We start from the raw sequence: 26,565 nt of genomic DNA on the forward strand, positions 1-26,565 counted from the left end.
TGACTTTCACTTATAAAATGCATGTATCCAAAACATATATAGCTTAGTGCTTCTGTTCTTTTATTCAACAGAACTTCATCAGAGCTAACCATCATTCCTAACCACTCATTTAAATACAATAACTCAATAAATTAGTATAAGCATGTGACAACAATTAATCCACGATTTAAAGACATAGTATAAGAAAATATAATAGATAAGATAGTAAAATAATATCACGTAGAGTAAAATATTTTAAATAAATCTATAAGTACTAGGAAATCAACTCAATAAAAAAACTAGCACTCCTGCAATACACTGTGATTTTAATAAATATTTAATGTTAATATTACCATTAAGACCTTGTAATTTATCTGCTGCTAACAAAATTTGCCAATTTAATTCCTTGACTTCTAATAAATTATTAGTTTCTCCACTAAAAGGTGTTTCAATAGCAAAATCTACCACAAAGAATACAAGCATTTTGAAGTCTCTGCAACTTTGTGCATACTTAGCCAAAACATTAGTAAAATCCTTTTTCTTAATAGCTAAACTATGTTCATATATTCTTTTGGAAATTTTCTTAGTAATTTTCCCGACATGAAAACCTTCACTGGATTCACATGTGGCTATCTAGAATACAACAGTGGAATAACATGTAAATATATTTTTATTTGTTTAGAATGTTTTATAATAACATTCAAGTTGTCATTAATACATTGGCAGTATTTGTACCACTGACAATGGAACATGTCACATGTCACATTTATCATATGAATGTATGTATGTACATATGTATTCATGTATGTATGGTCTACCCTCTCAGTGCCCTCATAAGCATCTTGTCTGCCTTGGTGAAGGAATTGGTCAATCTAAGAGACTACCTGCATAAACCAGCCCTGAAATTGTACAAAAGTATGTTTTATAAAACTGCTTTTCAGCATTCTTAAATTGCTGCACTGTAATACAACTGTGTTAGTGACATGCACACCTTGCCAGGACCACCTTTTTCTCTCTACTTTTTTCTTTTTTTTCACTGCCCCTCCCCCATGATACCAACAGACATGGTTCTGTATGGATGTAAACCAGCATTTTCCCTTTATTATTATAGACCTATTTTAATTTCTTTGTTGCCTTGGTCATCCCAAATTACCTCACAGTGAAAGTAGCTATTTTTTTCTTTACTAGCTGCTTATTTCTCTTGGTCTGATTTACCTCCTGTAAACTGTAATTGAATACTCTTACCCTACAACCAGCAGTAGTTTCTATTTAACTACTCTTGTGCAAACTGTTGATTTTTTCATCTTTCTCCATAACTTGTATCTCTCACTCCTGGTTTCATCCCACTCCGTTTGCCCTTCGCTTCACTCAGGCTCACTCTGCTCCCCTACCCTACCCCCATTCCCACCCAACCCTCTTTCATTATATTTATAGTCACTTAGCCACACCCCTCTTCACCCAGACTAATCCCTTTCCTCTTCCTCCTACATCACTTCCTGTCAACCAATAACCATTTCTACCCCTATAGTGTCCTTCAATATGTCTTCTTTTTTGCACTATTCCATACCAATAAGCTCTCTTTTCTTAACCCTCTCTCTTCTCACTCTACTACCTTAAACCCACACTCACTATTGCCATGTACACACTATGCATCCAGCTCCATCTTCTCCCCTCACAATTTCTACTTCCATATTAGCCCTAGCATATAGCACATAGACTGTCTTCTTCCTGCAAACAAATTTATCCTCTTCACCAACTATTCCTTACACTATCCTCTCAATTCCTTTGACCCCATTCCCCATTATATCTCCAACAAGCTATCTTATAACACACACCATATATCCCACTTTTTCTCTTCCCTCATCTGTTCAGGAGACATCCATCCTAACCCTGGGCCCCACAACACTCTCTTCCCTTCTCAAGATATCCTTACCAATTGACCCAAAACTCTTCATATTACCACCCTAAACTTCCAAAGTATCTGTAATAAATCCTGTGAACTCCAAGCTTGGCTCATTCACAACAAAACCAATATCCGTGCCACTACAGAAACCTGGATAAAGCCTTCTATTCAGAACTCAGGAGTTTCTCCCCCAAACTTTAAAATAATCAGAGCAGATAGGTTAAACAAGAAAGGTGGTAGTGTTACAATCATATACCCCAATACTGTAAACATCACTCCTTTCAAACAATCTATCCCTCAAATCCAAAATGCTGAAATTTTGATTTCCTTTTTGGATATTAACAGCTCAAAAAAACTCTGTATTATTGTCATTTATTTATTTATTTATTTATTTATTTATTTTATTTAACATTTGTTAACTGGGAAAGTCCGACTTGGGAGTCAGCGGAGGCCCAGGGAGAAAGGCTCTAGATGCATGTCTTTGTAACGTGGAAGAAAACTGGAGCACCCAGAGGAAACCCATAGGAATGCAAGGAGGACATGCAGACTCTGCACAGAAGGCACCCCAGCCGAGAATCGAACAGAAGAACCTCTTGCTGTGAGGCCTCAATGCTACCACTCCACCACTGCGCCATCTTAGAAAATATCCTCTCTTGGATCTCCTTTACCATAAAAAATGAAACTATTATACTAGGTGACATGAACATTGACCGGTCTTCCATTTCCTCCATACATTCATCCGCTGGCATAAATTTGTTTCAGTTTACACAACTTATTTCCACCCCTACCAGGTACAATAACAAAACAACTGAAGGCAGAATCTTAGACTGGATTCTAGTCACCAGCTCTTCCAAATATACAATTTCAGGCACCTTGCTCAACTCTATTAGTGACCATCTCCCAGCCTGTCCTGTTCATACCTACTCCTCCTCTAACAAAGTCCGTAATATCAAAATTGTCCAAAATCTCTCAAAATGTAACCCTACCACCTTCAACAACATCCTAAAAAGTATTAACTGGAATAGTCTTAGAACTTTCCCATTCAATGATGCTTTTCTTCATGTTTAATGAGACCTTTCTAAATATCCTGCAGTCTTGCTCCCTCTAGAAGCAAAAGAGCCAAAATAAATCATGTCCCTTGGTTAACAAGATCCACCAAAGAATTTATGACTCTCAGAGATAAAGCCTGGAAAACCTGGCTAAAATCTAAAACCCCATTAGACCTTAATTACTACAAACAGCTCTGAAATTGAGCTAAAAGGTTCATTAATAAAGACAAACAGCAGTACTTCTTTAACCAGCAACCAGATAGGAAAAATAACCTCAAAATGTTCTGGTCATCCATAAATACTCTCCTTCATTCTGGCATCAAACCAAATCCCTGTCCACACCATGACATGCCCCCAGAACAAATAGCCAATATTTTTAAAACCTCCTTTATCGATACCATAGCCAACATTACTGCCTCATTTTCCTCTCCCCTCTCTAATACTCCTACTCCCACAACTACATCATTCCACTTCCCCTCACAGCACTCCACCACCCTCAATAATACCTCACAATTCCTGGATCACACCTCTCCAAACACAAATATCCAACCTTCAACTCCCCTACAAGAATCACCACACCCACAGTATAACTTCTCTCCCATCACTGCCTCCTTCATTAAAAATCTACTGTCTAAATAGAAATCAGGTTCTAACTCAGCAGACAAAATCCCCACCAAATTCCTAAAAATCGCTGCCGATGCCATGGTCTATACTATTAGTATTCTGATCAATAGATCAATTATTGAATCTTATGTTCCCTGTCTTTGGAAAAAAAGTAATCATCCTCCCTCTCCACAAAGGTGGCCCCTCAACTTATTTCTCCAACTTTCACCCTATTACTGTACTCTCCCCTATTTCTAAAGTCCTTGAAAAAAATGTGTGCAAAAGCAACTCCTAGACTATCTCCTCTTAAACAAGATCCTCTCCTCAAAACAGCATGGTTTCTGACCTGGCCACAGCACAGCCAGTGCATTGATTTCATTCCTAGACATAGTCAACAAAGCTAGGGATTCTGGACATGTTGTGTCTGCCTTACTCTTAGATCTGTCAAAAGCATTTGACACCATCTCACATCTTATCCTCTTATCTCAACTATCAGACATAGGATTATCTCCCCTGGCAGTCAACTGGTTTCAAAGCTCTCTCTCCAACAGACAGCATGCTGTAAAGTGGCATAATTCTATTCCCTCTATCTTCTCAACCCCACAGGCATCCCTCAAGGCTCCATCTTAGGCCCGCTTCTCTTTAATATTTTCATAAATAATTTCCACTTAGCTATACCACAAGGTTCCCTTGTTTAATATGCAGATAATTCAACCATAGTCTGCTCTGCACTGAATGTAACAATTCTTTCTCAAAATACTCAGGCAGCCTTCTCCTCAGTGGAGACTTGGTTTCACACTAACCATCTTTCTCTTAACCCCCCCAAAAAAACTAAACTTATGATTTTCACACCCAAGAAACATTCTAATAAACCCAACTTCAACATTTACTCACTCAGTGCTACAAAAATTGGGTTAGTGGCCCACACCAAATTGCTAAGAGTAATAATAGATGAAAACCTCAAATTCGACCTACACATTCAAAATAACATATCTGAGACCCATAAGAAGTTAGGACTGCTTTACAGACATAGTAAGTTCTTCTCCCTTCCATCCAAACTAACTTTAGCACAAACATTCCTGCTGCCTTCTCTAATCTACGGTGCTCCACTGTTCACCAATCTGCAGCTTTCTCTACAATCTAAATTAGAAATATGCTACAACAAGATTTCTAAATTTGCTACAAACTCCCACCACTCAACTCACCACTGTATCACCCTAAAAAAGCTAAAATGGCACAAATTTCCTCACTAATAATTATTCCTTCAGCTCACAATTACTCAAAACTTATTTAGAAACCTCAACTCTGCCCCGCACTAAACTCACTACTGTCCCCCTACAACCCCTCTAGACTACTATGATCTGAACAACAACAGCTTCTTCAAGTCCTTGAACCCAGATTTCCAGCAGGACAGCTATTATACTCCTGGACCATGGATAAAAAATGGAATTCCCTGCCCACAGCCATCCACCTTCAACATAATCCTAACAACTTTAAAAGTGCTCTTCAAAACCACTTCCTCTCCAACTGAACATGTAACTGTTCTATTTCCTCCTCTGAATCTGCTATTACCTAATTTGTCCACTGAACTCAATCAAGTCCTTCTCTAGCCCCTGCCTATATTTATTATCTGTTGCATTAATATATCCCATCTGTTACCAAATTCTCTATCATACCTTCCTCTATTTTCAGCCCTCCTTCCTCTCCTAGACAGCTACTCCCCTTTACTTTCCCTGTTCTCTCTAACTTGCACCCCATCTCTTCATTTTATTTAGTAGTACAATGCAACCCCAACATTTAGCCTGTTTACACTTTGTAGTCTATGTATTTCCTTGTTTTTGTCCAATGCCTTACTGATACTGCTCAAATCAATACTCCACTGTATTGTAAATTGTGTTGTAAATACTGTACCTATACTCTTGCATTTTGATCCTTATGCATCTGTTTTTATTATTTTTTTTGTATAATTTTCAGGTAACTTATTTTATGTAAATCTTGTAAACTGATGATTTGTTCAGTTGTATGTATAACCTGTGGCTTTTCTCCCCAGGCCTCTACTGAAAATGGGCTGTCTGGCCCAGTGGACTTTCCCAGTAATCAAATGCCAATAAATAATAAATAAAAATGTATGTATATATGTATGTATGTATGTGGATATGTGTGTGTATTTATATACATATATATATATATATATATATATATATATATATATATATATATATATATCATCATCATCATCATCATCTTCTTTCGGCTGTTCCCGTTAGGGGTCGCCATAACGGATCATCTGTTTTCATTTCTTCATGTCCTCTACATCATGCTCTTTCACACCAACCGCCTGCATGTCCTCTCTCACCACATCCATAAACCTTATCTTAGGCCTTCCTCTTTTCCTCTTACCTGGCAACTCCATCCTTAGCATCCTTTTTCCAATATACCCAGCATCCCTCCTCAGCACATGTCCAAACCAATGCAATCTCGCCTCTCTTGCTTTGTCTCCAAACTGTCTAACCTGAGCTGACCCTCTAATATACTGATTCCTAATCCTGTCCATCCTAGTCACACCCAGTGCTAATCTTAACATCTTTAACTCTGCGACATCCAGCTCTGACTCCTGCCTTTTTGTCAATGCCACCATCTCCAACCCATATAACATAGCTGGTCTCGCTACCCTCTTGTAGACCTTCCCTTTCACTCTTACTGGTACCCGTCTGTCACAAATCACTCCTGACACTCTTCTCCACCCATTCCACCCTGCTTGTACTCTCTTCTTCACCTCTCTTCCACACTCACCATTACTCTGAACTGTTGATCCCAAGTACTTAAACTCATCCACCTTTACCAACTCTACTCCCTGCATCCTCACCATTCCTCTACCCTCCCTCTCATTTATAAACAGATATTCTGTTTTAGCCCTGCTGACCTTCATTCCTCTCCTCTCTAAATCATATCTCCACCTCTCCAGGGTCTCCTCCACCTGTTCCCTACTCTCACTACAGATCACAATGTCATCTGCAAACATCATAGTCCACGGGGCCTCCTGTCTGATCTCATTGGTCAACCTGTCCATCACCACTGCAAATAAGAAAGGGCTCAGAGCTGATCCTTGATGTCATCCCACCTCCACCTTAAACGCATCTGTCACTCCCACCGCAGTCTTCACCAATGTCACACTACCCTTGTACATATCCTGTACCACTCTTATATACTTCTCAGCCACTCCCGACTCAATCATACAATACCACAACTCCTCTCTAGGCACCCTGTCATATGCTTTCTCTAAGTCCAGAAAGACACAATGCAACTCCTTCTGACCTTCTCTGTACTTCTCCAACAACACTCTCAGAGCAAACATTGCATCTGTAGTGCTCTTTCCTGACATGAAACCATACTGCTGATCACTAATAATCACCTCCCTTCTTAACTTAGCTTCCACTACTCTTTCCCATAACTTCAAGCTGTGACTGATCAATTTTATCCCTCTGTAGTTACTGCAGCTCTGCACATCACCCTTATTCTTAAAGATAGGTACCAAAACACTTTTTCTCCACTCCTCAGGCATCCTCTGACTCTCCAAAATTTCATTAAACAATCTGGTTAAAAATTTCACTGCCAGTTCTCCTAAGCACCTCCATGCTTCCACTGGTATGTCATCTGGGCCAACAGCCTTTCCATTCTTCATCCTCTCCATAGCTGTCCTTACTTCCTCCTTGCTAATCTGTTTCACGTCCTGATTCACTATCCCCACATCATTCAACCTTCTCTCTCTCTCTCTCTCTCTCTTTCTCTTCATTCATCATACATACATATACATATATATATAAACACACACACACACACACACACACACACACACACACACATGCACATATATATATATATCTATATATATATATATATATATATATATATGTATATATATATAAATATATATTAAACTATATATGTGTGTGTGTGTGTACATAGGTATGTATGAATGCATGTATGTCTGTATTTTATGCATCAGTTGGCAAAATGGTTAATGTCTTTGCCTCACATGCAAAAGATACAAGATTTGATCCTGACCTTTGACCAATGCCCATGACCTTTGACCAATGCCCATGTGGAGACTGGATGTTTTCTCTTTGGAGTTCCGTTTGGGAAATAAGTTGTATAGACCAACTACTCTGGGTATCAGCTGTGGTGCACGGTATCCTCTTGACAGGAGAACACAGATGACAGACAATATGCCATGGCAGGGATAGCCATTTTGTGGTATAATAATTGGCTCTAGGTGATCTAGTCACATTACATAATGTTGTCAAAAATGACATGGCTATTTGCTGGCAATAAATGGTTTGAGAACCTGACCTACTCTCACCTAAGCCATGGACCCATGCTAATGGTGAGAGGTGTCTGTCTGCCCACATTGATCAGTGTATGCCCACCATAAAGCCCAGTAACTACTGGCTAGTTGCCTGGCATAGCTCTGTTGAGTGAAAGCTGGCCATAAAGCCAATCAACTTGCCAAACATGAACTAAGGATTGCTATACTCAGTATAGGTTCACTGCCAGGATACAGCTTGGAAGTGAATGACACGATGGTAAGGAGGAGGCTGGACATGTTTCTGTATGCATGAGACAAGATGGAAGGGCAGTGTAGCAACACACCTTGGCTTGGGATCCAGAGTCTACTACTCAGGTGAAGGAAAGACTGAATATGGTGTGGAAATTGTGCTAAGGGAGAGTCTTCAGAAGACATTGAGGGATGTCATTAGAATTAGTGACAGATTCATGGTAATCAGACTTCAGTGTAAGAATAGAGCACTATTCATTATCTCAGCCTATGCCCCACAATAGACATGTGATGGTTAGGAAAGAGTGCATTCAGGCAGCAGTTGCAAGACCTACTAGATAAAGCATGACAACATGAGCTGGTGTTGATAATGGCGAAACTAAATGCACATATTTGGACAGACAGAACAGGATATGAGGACAACTTGGGTCCACATGTGTTGGGCAACAGGAGTAAAGAAGGAGACACCATTCTAGACTTCTATCTGACAAATGGATTGATGGTAGCCAACACATGGTAAAGAAAGAGAGAAAGTCTCAAGATCACATAAAAGAATGGCGAAATGCAACTCGTGTAGACTTCCTACTAGTAAGGAAAAGGCACTGGGGTAGAATCAGTGATTGCAAAGCCATATCTGATGAAGCAGTGGTCTCACAGCATACATCACTGGTTGCCACAGTCATCTGCAAGCAGTGGTCAGAGAAAGCTCTAATTCAACACAGACTAAGCTGAAGACCTGGAAGATGACTAGGGAGAAATCACAGGAGTTCAAGGAAATACTCAGGGTTCTATTATGTCAGGAAGAAGACGAGATACGTGGACTTGAAGAAGAATGGCAGCACCTCAAAACAGCATGTGTGAGGACAATAGAACAGACATGTGACCAATCCAGGTATGGACATAAGGTACATAAGGAAAGCTAGTGGTGGAATGCAGAATTCCAATAGGTCATCAAATTAATGAAGGAGAGCAGGAATAATAGGAATTAGAAAAGACAGACCAGGCTAAGAAAGAATACTGATTGGCTATCAAAGAGGCTAAGAGAAAAGTTGCAGTAGCAAAGAACAAGTCCTTTTACAAGCTACTGGGAAAGTGACTCAATAGATGGTACAAAGAAAGTCTGTCAGGTTGCAAGGCATTGGTAGAAAAATATAGAAGATAATCATCAGTGACCCTTCACAGTGACCCTTCATAAGGGATGCCAGCAACAACCTGCTCTCCAGTCCACAGGACATCAAAAGCAGATGGAAGGAGCACTTCAAGGAGCTTCTGAATGAAGGAAACCTCACAGTCTCTGTACTACCCCAGACACAGCCTATGATGAAAAATGAAGAGGGCCCCCCCCAGAAGAAGTAAGAACAGCACTTAGGAAAATAAAAGCCAGGGAAAGCAGCAGGCTCAGAAGAGGTTGTGGTAGATATTAGGTGGGTTAGGAGAAAAATGGCACCACTGGGTTCTCATAGCAGTTTAGAGCGAAAGGTGCATCCCAGGTGACTGGAGAGGAATCATACTGGTGCCAGTGTTCAAGAACAAAGGGGTCATTCACAACTGTGGGCAACAAATTGTCTATTTTAGTGGTGATAGAACTGGATCAATGAGGACTGGGACGGTTTCTGGACAACTAGTTAATAATATAATAAGGAGGCAAATTTTTAAAATATAATATCTGACATCACATGATATATATAACATACCTCAATGACACAAACCAAATGACAGCATATAAAGAGATTGTAAATCATATTACACATTTTCTGTGCAATCAGCAATAACTAAAGAATATGCAATTACAAGACAAAATATTGACACAATTACAACTATAACTCCATTGAAAATGGTGTTTGCTCATTTGGACTATCCCAGTCAACGAACATTAATAGAAAGACAGAGTGATAGATATATAAAGACAACATTCATATTATGATAGCACAAACAGTAACAGGTAAAACCAACACCTACTATTTTACTGCATCATATCAATAAACAATAACAATGAAACATTCATTATCTGTTTGTTTGCATTATGACCATCCGCATTTAGCCTTTTTGATATTCAAATGCCTATAATATGAACTTTTATTTTTGAAAATTCACACTTGTCCCTGTCTGCCATAGTCCCAGACACTTCTCCTGTCTAGGATTTTCTGCAGATTATCCATCCATTCGGAATCATCTCCCAAACCCATTGGTAAGATAGGTTGAGTTCCCTTTTACTGAAGGGCTAGTGCAGATGCTAGTCTGAAAAATCAGTTATGCATACTAAAACAACTCTCTGCATTTATGCAGGATATTTTCTTGAAGGCTCTTCTACCTTCATCTGCAAGTATTGTCATGTTAGGTCCGTTTATAAAATTTCTCTCTCCTTCTAGGGATGCAAAATCTCTTTGGGAATTAGGAACACTTGCCATCTCATCCATCCTGGGGCAAAGAAATGGTTTGACCCCACAGCTTAACACAGGACCATGGTTTTAAAACTTCTAAAATAGAAGTGAAAACATTTGCACATCTTGTTGCCGGGTGTGATACACTAATGGCAGAGGGCCTGTATACTGAAAGACATAAAAATGTGGCAAGACTCTTGAATTGCTGATTTTGCAAACATTGTGTACAGAGAGACACAAAGTCATAAAATACCAGGATTTTCTGGAAGAAATGAGGGCAATGTGGAAGAAAGATACTCAGACAGTTCCCATAGCAGTAGGAGCAACAGGGCTCATAAAAAAGAATTTACAGTTGTATTTAGATATGCTACCAGTGCATGTAACGCCATATGAATTACAGAAGGAGTCTGTTCTAGGCATATTGCAGGTGCTACAAAGACCAATTCTGGCTGACATCAAAGATAGAAACAATACTAATTCATCAACTTTAATCATACTTTGACTTAGAATGAGGTCCATTCTCACTGTGGTACTAGAAACCCAAAAGACTTGAAGAAATTAACCCAAGAGTGTAGGAGTGAATCTAACAGTATTAGCGGGTCACTAGGTAAAGCTTTTCTGGACAAAGCCACAGAGAACAGCATGAGAACAGGAAGTTACTCACCTGAGCAGCAGTGTAGACTATAAGTCACACTGCCATGTGGAGTGGTTAGGCCAGATAAAGTAGGAAGCCCTCATGTCATGGCATACTAGCCTGATCTCCAGCTTCCAATTGTCACCAATGGTGAGAAAATGGACTGCTCCTGCCTCAGGTAGAGGACAAATGCGCTGTTGTCTTGCCTGAGTGGTCAGCATGGCATGTGAAGATACAGCAGATCTTACCACACTGTGGTGAGCACATGATGTCAGAATATGGTGCATCTCATTAGAGTGGTCACCATGGTATGTCAAGATACAGAACATCTCACCACATTGTGGTGAGCACATATGTCAGGATATGGTACACCTCATTACAGTGGTCAGCATGGCATGTCAAGATACAGCACATCTCATCACACTGTGGTGAGCACATATGTCAGGATATGGTACAACTCATTACAGTGGTCAGCATGGCATGTCACAATACAGCACATCTCATCACACTGTGGTGAGCACATATGTCAAGATATGATACATCTTATTATAGCGGTCAGCATGACATGTCACAATACAGCACATCCCATCACACTGGTGAGCATATGATGTCAGGATATGGTACATTTCATTATAGTGGTCAGCATGGCATGTCAAGATACAGCACATCTCACCACACTGTGGTAAGCACATATGTCAGGATATGGAACATCTCATTACAGTGGTCAGCATGGCATGTCAGGATACAGCAGATCTCACCACATTGTGATAAGCACATATGTCAGGATATGGTACATCTCATTATAGTGTTCAGTATGGCATGTCATGCTGCGGCACATCTCATCACACTGTGGTGAGCATATGATGTCAGGATATGGTACATCTCATTGCAGTGGTCACCATGGCATGTCACGATGCAGCACATCTCATCACACTGTGATGAGTACATATGTCAGGATATGGTGCATCTCATTACAGTGGTCAGCATGGCATGTCACAATACAGCATATCTCATCACACTGTGATAAGCGCATGATGTCAGGATATGATACATCTCATTACAGTGGTCACCATGGCATGTCACGATGCAGCACATCTCATCACACTGTGATGAGCACATGATGTCAGGATATGGTACATCTCATAGCGGTCAGCATAGCATGTCATGATATAGCACATCTCATCACACTGTGGTGCGCATATGATGTCAGAATATGGTGCATCTCAAAGTGGACAGCATGGCATGTCACATTGTGGCACATCTCATCACACTGTGGTGAGTATATGATGTCAGTATATGGTACATCCTCAAAAGGATATACAGTGATAAACCAAAAGTCAGAAATGAATAAATACCAGAAAAGATGAAAAACTCCAACTTCAGGAACACCAAAAAACCATGAAGTTTATTGCAAAACTTTTGGGAGAAACCCTTTCTCAATGCTAATACATCACAGTCAAACCATCCAGTTTATATATAAAATTCAAAAAGACACATGATCACAGCAAGTCAATGACAAAACTCAAACTATTAAACAATTAAGCAATAAAAAGGGGTGTATACTAAAGAATTACAGTCCTAAAAAATGTTTAACTTTAAAACATTTTCAGAAAATATTCTAATGGCCTAATGCATTTTAAAACAACTATCAGTGTAATTGCATCTGTTTCTTGATTAGGACAGGCTTAATGCTGAGTGCACTATTCAGCCCCAGTCTTGAGTCAGCCCTTAATCTTATAATCCAACTATATTCTCTATTCTCTAGAATATTATTTATATCTCCACCTCTAATCTGCTTATGCACCACATCAATTACCCTAAACTTAAATTCATTGTCCAGGATGTGTTTACTTAAAGCATTTATCTGTATTTGTATGTTCCTAAGTATATCTGATTTATGTTCAGTTACTTGTTATTTTAGTTTTCAATTACATTTTCCTATATAGAAACAAGTACACTTCACACAGGTTGCAAGGTATACCACATGTGTGGTACTGCATGTGGCATGACAGTAGAAAGTATACTCTTTTTTGGTCACTGCTTGTGTAAATAAATTATTAGAAGAAAAAATATCTCTATAGCAACTACAGCTAAGACAAGGAAAAGTACCAAATATATTTGTAACATGATCACTATTAGTCAACTTAAAATCTTTACAGCATAATCTTCTCTTTGGGTTTTTACAATTCTTATAAGTAAATTTTGATCTATTTTATAACACCTGTTGTAATTGAGGCATGGCCATTAAAATATCCCAATTTTTATTTATTATTTTCCTCACATCATTAGTCCTTCTATTATAAGTTGTTACATACATGATTTTGTCACTCTGTTCATGCATAATTGGGTCCTGAACTTGATTCTCTTGGAATAATAGTCTAGTTGAATTATCCCTGTTAGTAAAGATTTCATTAGAAATTTTTTCTATAGTTGCCATATTATAGCCTCTTTCCTGAAACTCCAGGGCCATTTCTTGCATCTGCTTCCTGCATTTGGACTCATTGGTATTTAACCTACTAACCCTGGTGAAGTGACTTCTCACAATTCTCTTAAATATGTGTGGTGCAGGCATGCTTCTCCTATGCACATATCGATTTATATGTTCCTCCTTTTTATAAACACTCGTATCTAGTATAGTTGCATTCTTATCTATTATTACATCCAAATATGTGATATTCTCAAAAGAACAAGTCATTTTACATTTCAAAAAGTCTATTGTGCTATCTAAATATCTAACGGATTCATTAAGACTTTTTTCACATCCTTTTCAGATCAAGAAACAATCATCCACAAAATGTTTGTACAGTAAGACTTTTTCATTCAACTTATTTTTATTACTATAAATAAATTCACTTTTCCCCCTGATTCAAAACCAAGTTGGCATAAGTATTTGCCATGGGAGTTCCCCTGGCCACCCCTGTTACTTGTTGGTACAGTATGGCTGGCTTTCAAATAAAAAAAACATTCTTTGTTACTACAATCTCCAAACGTTGACATATATTCTCAATTTCTCTAGCACACCCACATCAGTGCACAAAAAACTATGAATGGTATTAATACCATATTCATTAGGTATTACTGTGAAAAGTGAATTTATGTCCAAAGTTACAAATAGTAAATTCGTCTCAAGGTTCTTACTGTACCACTCATACAATTTTGTTAACAAATCTGCAGTATCTTTTATGTAGTTAGGACAATGTGGAAGATATTTACTCAAACAAGTTTGCAAATAAATAGAAATGGGCTCTGTAACCCACCCCCTACCTGAGACAATGGGTCCCATGGGGGGGGGGGTTAAATAGTTATGTATTTTAGGAATACCATATAACTGTGGTATTGTTGAACAAGGAACTGTGAAATTAAATGTGTCAATGGTAATGTCATTATTTAGTTGCATTTCATAAACCAAGATATTCACATCTGTTAAACACTTTTTTACATCTATAAAGTTAATCATTTTAAAAGTATTTGAATCCGATAAAAAATCATGCATAGAGGACATATAGTCATATAGGTTAGGGTAATTGATATGGTGCATAGGCAGATTAGAGGTGGAGATATAAATAATATTCTAGAGAATAGAGAATATAGTTGGATTATAAGATTAAGGGTTGACTTAAGACCGGGGCTGAATAGTGCACTCAGCATTAAGCCTCTCCTGATCAAGAAACAGATGCAATTACACCGATAGTTGTTTTAAAATGCATTAGGCCAATAGAATATTTTATGAAAATGTTTTAAAGTAAACATTTTTTAGGACTGTAATTCTTTAGTATACACCCCCTTTATATTGCTTAATTTTTTAATTGTTTGAGTTTTGTCATTGGCTAGCTGTGATCATGTGTCTTTCTGAATTTTATATATAAACTGGATAGTTTGACTATGATGTATTAGCACTGAGGAAGGGTTTCTCCTAAAAGCTTTGCAATAAACTTCATGATTTTTTGGCATTCCTGAAGTTGGAGCTTTTTATCTTTTCAGGATATGGTACATCTCATTACAGTGGTCACCATGGCATGTCACGATACAGCGCATCTTATCACACTGTGGTGAGCACACAATGTCAGGATATGGTACATCTCATTACAGTGGTCACCATGGCATGTCACGATACAGCGCATCTTATCACACTGTGGTGAGCACATATGTCAGGATATGGTACATCTCATATAGTGATCAGCATGGCATGTCATGATACAGCACATCTCACTATGCTTGGTAAGCACATAATGTCAGTATATGTTACACCTCATTACAGTGGTCAGAAGGGCATGTCACATTGTGGCACATCTCATCACACTGTGGTGAGCATATGATGTCAGGATATGGTACATCTCATTACAGTAGTCAGCATGGCATGTCACGATACAGCACATCTCCTCACATTGTAATGAGCTCATATGTCAGGATATGGAACATCTCATTATAGTGTTCAATATGGCATGTCATGAGAAAGCACATCTCATCACGCTTGGTAAGGAAACGATGTCAGGATATGTTACATCTCATTACAGTGGTCAGAAGGGCATGTCACATCATGGCTTATCTCACCACGCTTGGTAAGCACATGATGCCAGCATATGTTACATCTCATTACAGTGGTCAGCATGGCATGTTACAATACAGAACATCTTATCACACTGTGGTGAGCACATATGTCATGATATGGTACATCTCATATAGTGATCAGCATGGCATGTCATGATACAGCACATCTCACTATGCTTGATAAGCACATGATGCCAATATATGTTACATCTCATTACAGTGGTCAGCATGGCATATCATGATACAGCACATCTCATCACATTGCAGTGAGCTCATATGTCAGGATATGGTACATCTCATTATAGTGTTCAGTATGGCATGTCATGGCAGAGCACATCTCACTATGCTTGGTAAGCACATGATTCCAGTATATGTTACATCTCATTACAGTGGTCAGAAGGGCATGTCACGTTGTGGCACATCTCATCACACTATGGTGAGCATATAATGTCAGGATATGGTACATCTCATTACAGTGGTCAGCATGGCATGTCACAATACAGCACATCTCATCACATTGTAATGAGCTCACATGTCAGGATATGGTATATCTCATTATAGTCTTCAGTATGGCATGTCATGACACAGCACATCTTATCACACTGTGGTGAGCACATATGTCAGGATATGGTACACCTCATTATAGTAGTCAGCATGGCATGTCATGATACAACGCATCCAATCATGCTTGGTAAGCACATGATGCCAGGATATGTTACATCTCATTACAGTGTTCAGAATGGCATGTCATGACATGCCACATCTCATCTCACTGTGGTGAGCCAAGTACGTCAGCTTATAGCACCTCTCATTACACTGTGGTGAGCACAGCATTTCAGGATATGCTATCTCTCATCACAGTGTGTTAAGTACAGCATGTTAGCATATTGCATATCTGATTATAGTTGTCAGCATGTACAACATATCTCATCACACTGTGGTGAGCACAGGATGTGGTACATCTCATTATAGTAACTGCCATGGCGCATCACAGTACAGCACATCTCATCAGAATGCGGAGAGCACAGCATGTCTGGATATTTTAACCTCACATAGAATACTTTTTTGTGAAAACACATAGTGTGTGTAAGTACAAGTAGTGTTGTACAGTTGTCTTTTTCTTTTGTGTATGTTGGATATTTTGCTTACTTTTACTAGTGAAAACATGCTTTTTTATATACTTCAATTTTTGGTGACTTCATATGATTCATGTTGATATTAATTAACTGCTCTAAACCTCCTCCTTGGCCTTTTAAGCTATATTCCTTCATGATTTTGATTCAGTGCCAAATTTATTGGTCCATGAAAATCTGCATTAGCAACAATTTAAATTAACTGGTTAGCCTTTACCATGATTCTGAATCACACAAGTTGTTAACTCCTTGGCATACTCTTCACAATGCATAACAATGTGGAGCCAGAAAAAGAATATTAAATTATTCTATGTTCTCCCTTCAGTTTTCTTATCAATGTTCTGTATAAAAGGTGTAATTGCTCTATGTCAATAGTTTTAATCTAGTAAATGACCTCATACCAATGTTCTGGATATGGTGAATAAAATGTTTACACTTACAGACTCAGAAAGCCAACTGCTGGGTATTTATAGCTGAGCTATACCAAAATCCTGCATCTACTAAGCTGCAGTTTGCAAGATATTTAAATACAGTAAATTATTCCTTACCGGCACTTTTAAACCCACCCCCGCATATGCCAGAATTTAGAATGCAAACAGCTACCTGTTTGGTTGAGATACAGACAATATACTTCATTTAATTGCAGGATTCTGGCACTCAGCAGTTGTGCTTGTACTTTCAATGATCATAGATATTTGTTATTGTGCAAATATGTGAACATCTCACCGGTTTTCCATAGGAGTCGTGAACTGGGGAGATTATTCCACCGATAACAATGAACCTTCCGGTCTTGTGTAGATACTCACGGGCCTTTTCTAAAAGAGACAAGAGAAGGAATATTGATGTATATGGTATTATGTTTGGAACAACATTTGTGTTTTAGAATATTCTGCCGAATTGCATTTTTTATGAACATTTAAGATTTAGCTGCTAACAATCTGATAGCCCTCAATCGCAAATTTCAGGCAACAAACAGAATTTTCTAAAAATGCACCTGAAGAAAAAACACTGCATTACAATACAATAAATGCAACTTATTAAACAATCCCAATATGTGATTCACAACATATTGTTTTCCTGAGAAAGCCCTTGACAAAGAAATATTCATGTAGAAAATCTCATCAAGGGTACTTCTTCTTCTTACAGACATTAGTGTATAATATAAAAGATCCTTGGTTAGCACAGTTAGTTCAACTCTACTGTTACTACATTATGTCCTGAGATTCAAAAAGGTTTACCAGCCTGCAGAGGCAATTTGTCCAAAGGCTTTATACACTACTCTTCCACTACACCTTTATTCAGGAAGTGGCCATAGTATGGAGAGTGGTCTTCCTAGTGAAACTGCATGTGAATTGGAAACTACTGTTAATTACACAAATGCCCCCCCCCCCCCAAAACAAATGGCAACAACACTGGAATAACTGCATTCTGTAGAGATATTCTTTTTATGCAAGGAGTTAAAGTGTACTTGTGTTTTGATGGTATACACCAATTTACCCCCTATTGAATGGTTGTGACTCATGGCTTGTACCACAACTAAAGGTACTGTGTGTGTGTGTGTGTGTGTGTGTGTGTGTGTGTGTGTGTGTGTGTGTGTGTGTGTGTGTGTGTGTGTGTGTGGTTGTGTTTGTGACCATGTATGTAGAGGGCAAGAATTCAGCTGCATGGCTCTATGTGTGCATGAATGATTGTGACCGTGTATGTAGGAGCACAAATTCAGCTGCATGGCTGAGTGTGTGTGTGTATGTGTTTGTGTGTGTGTGCCCATATGTGAGCATGTGAGTATGTGTGTGTGTGTGTGTTTGTGTCCATACATATGTGTGTGTACTTGTGAATGTGTATGTGTCCATACGTACATGTGTGCACTTGTGAGTGTGTGGATGTGTCCATATGTGTGTGTTTGTGTGTGTGTCCATATGTGAGTGTGCATGTGTGTGCGTGTGTACTTGTGAGTGAGTGTGTGAATGTGTGTGTGTGTGTGTGTGTGTGTGTGTGTGTGTGTGTGTGTGTGTGTGTGTGTGTGTGTGTGTGTGCGTCCATATGTATGTGTGTGTATGCATGTGTGTGTGTGTGTGTGTGTGTGTGTGTGTGTGTGTGTGTGTGTGTGCGCGTGTGTGTGTGTGTGTGTGTGTATGTTTGTGTGCTGTGTATCAGCCATGCATGGACCGGTAGGGAGAATGCTAGAATGGTTAGGTCTGACCACACAGTACTAAGTTCAGTGATATGATAATCAGCTCCTAGTACATTTTTTTCTTGAAGTAGTCCAAGGTTAGCCCATTACTGCCAGCCATCTGAATTCCAGGTAAGAAGTGGTGCACATTCCTACCCACAATATATACATTAATCTGTATCTTTATTTAGATTTAAATTGGAGTAATGCATATTCCTTCATTGCTGATGCTATTTCCTTCCAAGATGAATAAACTGTTCAACTGTGGTCTAGCTTAGTCTTTTCCGTACTACGTTGGAATTCTGTGTCCAGTTTCCAGCCTCAGGTGCAGTGGGCATACAAGGGATAAGAATTTGGGGTTACATATCTAATTTTTGAGTTTGAAAGTATTCTTTCCACCATAGTTACTGATTGAAGCGATACAATCCCCTGGTCTCTCTCTTTCATCATTCTCTTGTTGACAGTGTCAGTACAGCCTGGAAAAATACAGTGCTTATGCCATCATTCCACAAACCGACAGGCTAAGGTTAAATAGTATCTAGCTGTCCAACTTATATATGATGTGAAACTAAGTCACATGGCTATTTTGTCTTTTCAGGTCAGTCTTTAACATTACCTCTTCTCTGTTTAGGGATATTCACCAAGCACAAGGAAAGAAAATAACCTTGTCCTGGTGCCATGGTATAGAGAGATGAAGCCCTGATTACATTCCAGATGATGTGTTTCAATTACAGCGCGGATGCTGGTGGCGATGAGAAGCAGTGGATGGAGGTAGGCAGGTGACAGTGGCTCCCCCATTTGGGGTTGGGGGAGTGTAGTGGCTTGTTTCACTACACTGATAACACATGGAGTGTGCAGACTTTACCGTCACAGCAAGGAGTACAGCATGCACATGGGGCAAGTAATGCACAAATTGGCCAGTGAACTAGGCATGCATGGTAATGCACATGCTTACACATCTCTGAGTAGCAGCAAACACTGAAGCATACAAGTCACAGGGGGAGGAGTTAGGGTAACTGGAAGATCTGCATACGAGCGTGTTACCAAGCATGTTAGTCTGTCCTCACGGGGGAGCAAATGGGCTGACCTGTCAGACAGGAAGTGGGCCTGAGGGCTTTCCCCCATACTGATGAGGACTGGATTTCACCTTCAAAAAAGAATGTCTGGTCCATTTAGGTTTAGGAAGGGGAACCACTGGACAGATCCTGGATACCAGAAGAGGAAAAGAAAAGAAAACAACCCTTCCTTTTAGACATTTTCTTCTGGCACAGCTGTAACAAAGACATCAGTCATCTTTCGCTTATTTATTTATTATTTGTTAATTAGTTACAACATGCTAAGTCCAGCAGGACCTTTTCCAGAGTTGCCCATGAGCTCTGGTTTAAGTAATGTTAAATAGTGCAGGCCATGGGAATGAGATTGTTGTCTTTATGAAATAAATGTTTTGCCAGATAGGCAGTCACTGCACAGAACCTTTATCCTTGCAATTCAATAAGAAGTTTAAACTGTCAGAAAACGCATTAGTGATGTCGCATCTGTCTTCAGACATGCTTACAAAGTACTACAGATGAACTGTTTGCTGTAATGAAATCAGCCCTTCCCTAGAAGCATGACCTTGGAATCGCTCAGCAAAGCTACTAATTCAGATAGCATCATTGATACAGTATTGCTAGGCACTTGAAGGGACAGGAAAGCAGAAATTATAATAGACGGAAGCTGCATTATTGGAAATAAACAATTTGAAATAAGTCTGAAAAATCACAATAGCAAGCTGACATGTTAGTTTTGGTTTCAACAAAAAAAAACTGTTGGCAGTGAATGACATTTAAAAGACAGAACACTGTGCAGTGAAGCAGGCAGCCCGAAGATCAGCTTTCAAAACCTCCAAGCTACCACTGGATCCAGATTTTTTCCATAAACTACAAGCGAAAGAGAGCAAGGCATGCTTTTCAGCTGACCAGATTTTCACAGAATGTCCAGATTTCTGCTTCATATTTTTGGTTTATTCCTCATTGAAGCTGTGGTTTTCTAGCACATCACTGATGATTTAAAGTCTATGGGTCATGTTTTTATTTTTTTAACTACTGTTATATTTTGGTAGTTTTTGTTGTTGTCCATCTGAAGGTAATGTGCATAGGTTTGCATTCATCCAGTCTATGGTTTGCTGGTAAGCAATATCTTTTGGTAATGCTGAGAGCAGAAGGTATGCTGGTGTACTAAGTTTTGCTGTGTTAAACATTCGTTAGACAACATTCTATTGTGATGTCATAGTAAGGTGCAAAAGTCAATGCAGGAGTGTGAAACGTATCATACATTCCGTAGTTGGTAATACAGTGTACAGTGTACATCTGTGTCCAAACCACATATTCTACATTTTTTTATGTAAGAATCTTGACTATTTCCCATGCATGAAATGTAATTGTAAATATTTTTATATTATTTTGAGGGGTGCCTTTGCTGTTAGTGATAGTGGAAGACGTGGTAACACCATGATTGTATTCATGTGAATAAAGTGTCCTCTTGTTTAGAATGAAAGGCAACTGTTCTTTTTTTTTACTTTACACTTTGTGGTAATTGTAGTCCTCACTGCATACCTCTGAGAAAATTGTTTTGTAATGTTTGTTATAAGTCTTATCAAGAAGGCAGCTAGTTCCATATTTGGAAATGAGGTAAGGGGCTTTGCCTGTTGTTGGTGTGAGTTGCAGTATTTTCAGCTCAGGCTGTCTTCACATATTTTTAAGTTAGTGTCATGTTTTAGGGGCATCCCTGTCAAAAGTACAGATTATCATACAATGCCCATATGTAGTCCTCATATTTTCGGTGTGTTCCTCATAAACGTGTTTTTTTATGCGAAGCCATAATGCCTAACATTTCATTTTCAGGATTCCATGGACTGCAAGTAGCTGAAATCAATCAGTGCTTAAGGAAATACAGTTAGACTATTCAATGGAAGTCTGGCCACATCATGCAAAGAGAGGATTCATAAAAACGCAGTGATGCTGAGAAAGACTAAATGAAGAAGGGGATGGCAGAGGCGGAGGTGGCAGGGCAGCACCACTGAAGTGATGAACAGGAATCTGCAAGAATGTAAAGAATCACTTCTTGACAAAAAGACCTGGTTTGCTAATGCCAGTGCTCACTGATAGAACTCTTATAGTCAAAATAGAGGAATCCACCTCCAACAGCAAACCTGTAACCATGAGTGTTCCACAGGGATCAGTCCTGGGACCTCTACTGTTTGGAATCTATTTCTCCGAAGTACAAGCAAAAACTAAAGGTCTGTGACTGACAAAGTTTGCTGATGCCTGCAAAGTGGGAGTGGTCATAGAATCTCCAAATTATGTCAACATCCTACAAGAGGGTCTTACACAAACAAATGATTGGTGCCAAAGTCATGGCCTTAAACTCAATGCGAAAAAATGCATTCTCATTCCTTTCGGTAAAAGCAATGTTCCTGCTAACTACCACATCAACAGCAATACCTTAAGTAAGCCCTCAGTGGTGAGAGACCTGAGCACACAGGTTGACAGCAACCTTACCTTTGACCACCATGTCTCCATAGTGGTAAGAAAGGCATTCTATATTTCTCATCTCATTAGTAAAGGCATTGTCTCCAGAAAAAAGAAGTTATAACCTCCCTGTACTCTTCCTTCATCAGGCCAATAATTGAGTACAACACCCCTTTTGGTATGTACCTTTCCAAGCACCTGCAGCAATTGGAGAAACCACAAAGGTTCTAACAAGGAAAATTTAAGGTTTTCACTATCTGTCCTATGGGGATCATCTGAAATCACTGTCACTTTATTCTGTTTCGTACAGACTACTCAGAGATGATCTCTACCTTGCATAAAAGGTAATCTCTGACCCTGATTTATTGGAAATGGTACATGAGTTACTCACTCTAAAGACTTTAACCTGGTATGTGACATTAATAAAACCTGCTGGAGGGACAGATTTGTCTCCCAGAGGTTACCACACCTTTAGAACAGACTCCCAATTCACGTCAAACAGAGCACCTCTTTGGCCTCTACAAACACAATCTGGACGATTGGATGGGTGACCATAAACTCATCCCAGGGGTTCCACCTGTGTCCCTCTTGGACAGGTGCAATAGGTGGTGATGATGGACATAAGGGTAAGAACTTGGATAGGCTTGTAAGAGCCCTAGAGCCATTAGCCCAGTAACCTCCTATGATCCTATGATCATGAAGAGTCAAATTCATCTACACTAATGAACAACAGCAACACTAAAAAACATATTAGTCTGGATAACGTGCATTAGATTTAATTGCAATAGAAGACTCTAACAGGAGAAAAGCTGTAGAAATGAAAGCAATATACATTATTGCTGAATTATTATGAAAAAGGTTTTTGTAATCATATTGGTAAGAGAAAACACAATTTGATTGTAAGTGAAAGAGTAGATATGGCAGAATTTCACTTCACAAGTTAAAAAAGTTAAAATGTGAATGCTGATAAACAAATTACATCCAACACAGCAAAAAAAAAAAGACAATGTAACACTTTTAAGCATTTTTTTTTATTTTTACAGATGGAGTTATCTCTCTGCGTACCCCAATTAGGGTTACCACCTGTCCCACTTGGCGAGGGACAGTCTCTCTTTGGGCAGTTGTGTCCTGACAAAAAAATTTAAAAATGGCAAATGTCCTGAGATTGTAGGGCAAAATTATTTCCTATGTTTTATGTAATAGTTGCATAAAACAGTTATTCTGTATCTAAAATACCTAATGTCATAAGAAACAGAATAAGCAACTAAAATGCTACAAGAATAATCTTTCATTTGGGCAAAAAAGTTAAGTTCTATCCTTTGTACTGACCGTGGGTATGTGTCAGCCTGTAAAATCTGATGTTTGTACCAAAAATGTCCCATTTTGGCCATTTGAAAAGGTGGCAACCCTAACCCAGTGTGAGGGTTGCCCCCTGCATTGCTGCTACTTATATACTAATTCTGAAATCACTGTACCTTATAATAAGGGTAATTCTCTAAGATACCTCAATATCACAATTAGTATCCTCACCAATGTATTTGTATAGTGTTCATACTTCTAAGTGTCAGTTTCTGTTTTGCACTTATTATATGTTGTTATTAAAGGATTTATAGATTAAGTTATGGCACAGGGGCATTAGCAGTTGGTTACAAAAGAATGCTTTAGTGCTTTCTTGAACTGTGCTTTCAGGTATATACCTCAAGGTGAAAGGAGTTTTCTCTAACATTTTTTGCTACACAAGTTATATGAGTCACCAATTGTATTCTTATGTGACTAGGATTTGTACAACTACCTTATTGTGCACACTTGGATTTCACTGGGGTTTTTATTATGTTACCTCAAAATGTAAGAGTTATAAACACAGAAGCTCATATATTTCTGCATGAAAACCATTCCTTTGAGTATGTATAATCTCTAAACATATATAGATTCATAGACAGAGAGATATTCCAAGTCCACTGAGTCTCATAACCATTCACACCTTGCCATTACCCTCCCTCAGGCAACACCTAGACTTGATATGTACTCAAGGGTTACTTCACATTTATGCAGGGAGGTAAAAGTAAAAAAGGAAGTGCCTTTGTACGGGTAAGTCCCTCTGTACCCTATGCTTGTTACTGCAAGACAGCTTAAACCTGGAGATAGAGAGAGAGAGATCATTCTTAGCACATGAAAAGAATGTTCATACTTTGTGTGCTTATCTGTTAATCCGTTAATGTCAGAACAGCTGCAAACAAACACCTCGCAAGAAAAGACAACTTGAATAGATACCAGTTATGCAACATGAAATGGAACAAACAGAGCTGGAGCAAATCAATGTGAGTCTTTATAGGGTTGTTTTCCAGTTGATAATGTTGACCAGGGAAGAATAACTGCTTACATGTAAAAGTTTTTATGCAAACTACAGCTGAATGGAGGATATTTGATGTTCAGACTCGAGCTGTTTCATTTTGCACAAAGATGGATGATAAGTCTGACTATGGTAGCTATCAGCAAATTGTGCAATCCTGTTAGCTTGAGCTAGGGACTGGCTCATGCAGTACAGCCAGAGAACCAGAGATCTACATAGCTCTTCCTTGTAGTTCATTAACTCAAAAACCATTATGGCTTATGGCGGTCTATGCTTCCTTATAAGCATGCTATACTTGAGTCTGGATAAGACCTCCTTGATGTACCCTATGCTAGTGGTAATGGAAAGAAATGTCGAAAGGGTTGCCCTTCGGAGCAAGGATAAAGAAGATAAATTTTCTGGCTGGTTTGAAAGTCCAACTGATTGAGATGGAAGAAGTCCAGGAGGAGGGTCACTGGCCAAAAAAGGAAATGGAAAGGGGGTTGACCAGTAACAAGCACCATCGACCCACCTTCCTCCAAAACATGCCAAGTCCTCATTTTAAGAAAACATCAAAAACCAACAGGGAAACACACACCAGAACAGGAAAAAGGGATCATCCAAATCTTTTGGGAGCACTTTTGAAGGGGAAAAGAAACTCTCATCAGCCCAACCCCTATGATTCAATAACAGCTCAAAGTGAGATAGGGTAACAGGTGACACTGCTTCAACAGCTAGAAGAGCCATCAGGATCTCAGGACTTCCACCAACAGTTAACACAATGGCCTCATAGTTGATGTAACTCTTTAGATAGCGGTACATTACCTGAAAGGACATGCAGTGCCAGCAACAAGAACTGGTCTGAAATCTTTTCAGGATCATCTGGCAAACTTTCTTTGAATGCATCTAGACTTTCTAAGTTAGATGGGAGTGTTAGTGAAAGCTGCCCCGAATGGATAAAAATGCGAGTTATATATCAATTTGATTTGTTTTTCTCAAAACTCAGTTTGGTCTTTTACCTAGTGTTTAGGGTGGAGCAGCTGATAATAAGGAACTTGGTCATACAGTGGACTTATAGCAGAGCTCTGTGTGCCATAGTATTTATTGTTGTTTACTGGTTTTGCCTGGTGCTATATAGTAGTGCTTTAAATTTCTTTTCCATTTCTTCCACTCGTACTGTATCATACCACTGCTGACACAGAAAAGCAAAGGATGATGTAATGTCCAGCAGGCTTCTTAACCTTTACTACATTTATATGTGCATTTTCATTTGTTTCTCCCTTTTTCTACAGAAAGCTGCAATGATGCACCAAAGTATTTTTCACGGTCTGAGATGTCTGGACAACCCATGTATTACCAACATTACAGACTGATCAGGTTGAGAGTCGATAAAGGACTGACCTGTCTGTTTGCTATATTCATTCCTTACCTGTGCTTTAGAGCATTACTAGAAGTTCTTACCCTCCTTCACTGATTTATGCTACTTTCACCATTGCCAGTAGGTCATGCATGTACGGTGTTTCAGTTGAGAGTACTTTCTTTCTACTTTTCCCTCACTCCTCTCTTCATGATTATACCAGAATACAGGATACACCATTATTGCTCTCTCTCCTCACTTCCCTTTACTTTCCCTTGCTACCTAGATTTTTTACCACAGGTAGACATATGAAAGTAGACATTTCTGATCTACGGACTATGCCACAGATAAGGGTAAGTGTGATATGCTGGCATAGTTTGTGTGTTTTTTTACTTGTACGTTATATCTTTTAACA

At 39.0% G+C, this 26,565-nt stretch overlaps 1 protein-coding gene across 1 annotated transcript in view; it reads right to left on the reverse strand.

The window, feature by feature from the left end:
• NMNAT2 (nicotinamide nucleotide adenylyltransferase 2) overlaps positions 1–26,565 on the reverse strand; it is a 1,202,096-nt gene that overhangs the window by 544,588 nt on the left and 630,943 nt on the right. The window contains exon 2 of the mRNA XM_044085265.1: positions 17,512–17,600. Coding sequence (XP_043941200.1) covers positions 17,512–17,600 — 89 coding nt within the window. The remainder of the gene's footprint in view (positions 1–17,511; positions 17,601–26,565) is intronic.

The sequence above is a fragment of the Protopterus annectens genome, chromosome 10.part0, assembly GCF_019279795.1.
Source record: "Protopterus annectens isolate FY-2018-M chromosome 10.part0, PAN1.0, whole genome shotgun sequence".
Taxonomy (NCBI): Eukaryota; Metazoa; Chordata; order Ceratodontiformes; family Protopteridae; genus Protopterus; species Protopterus annectens.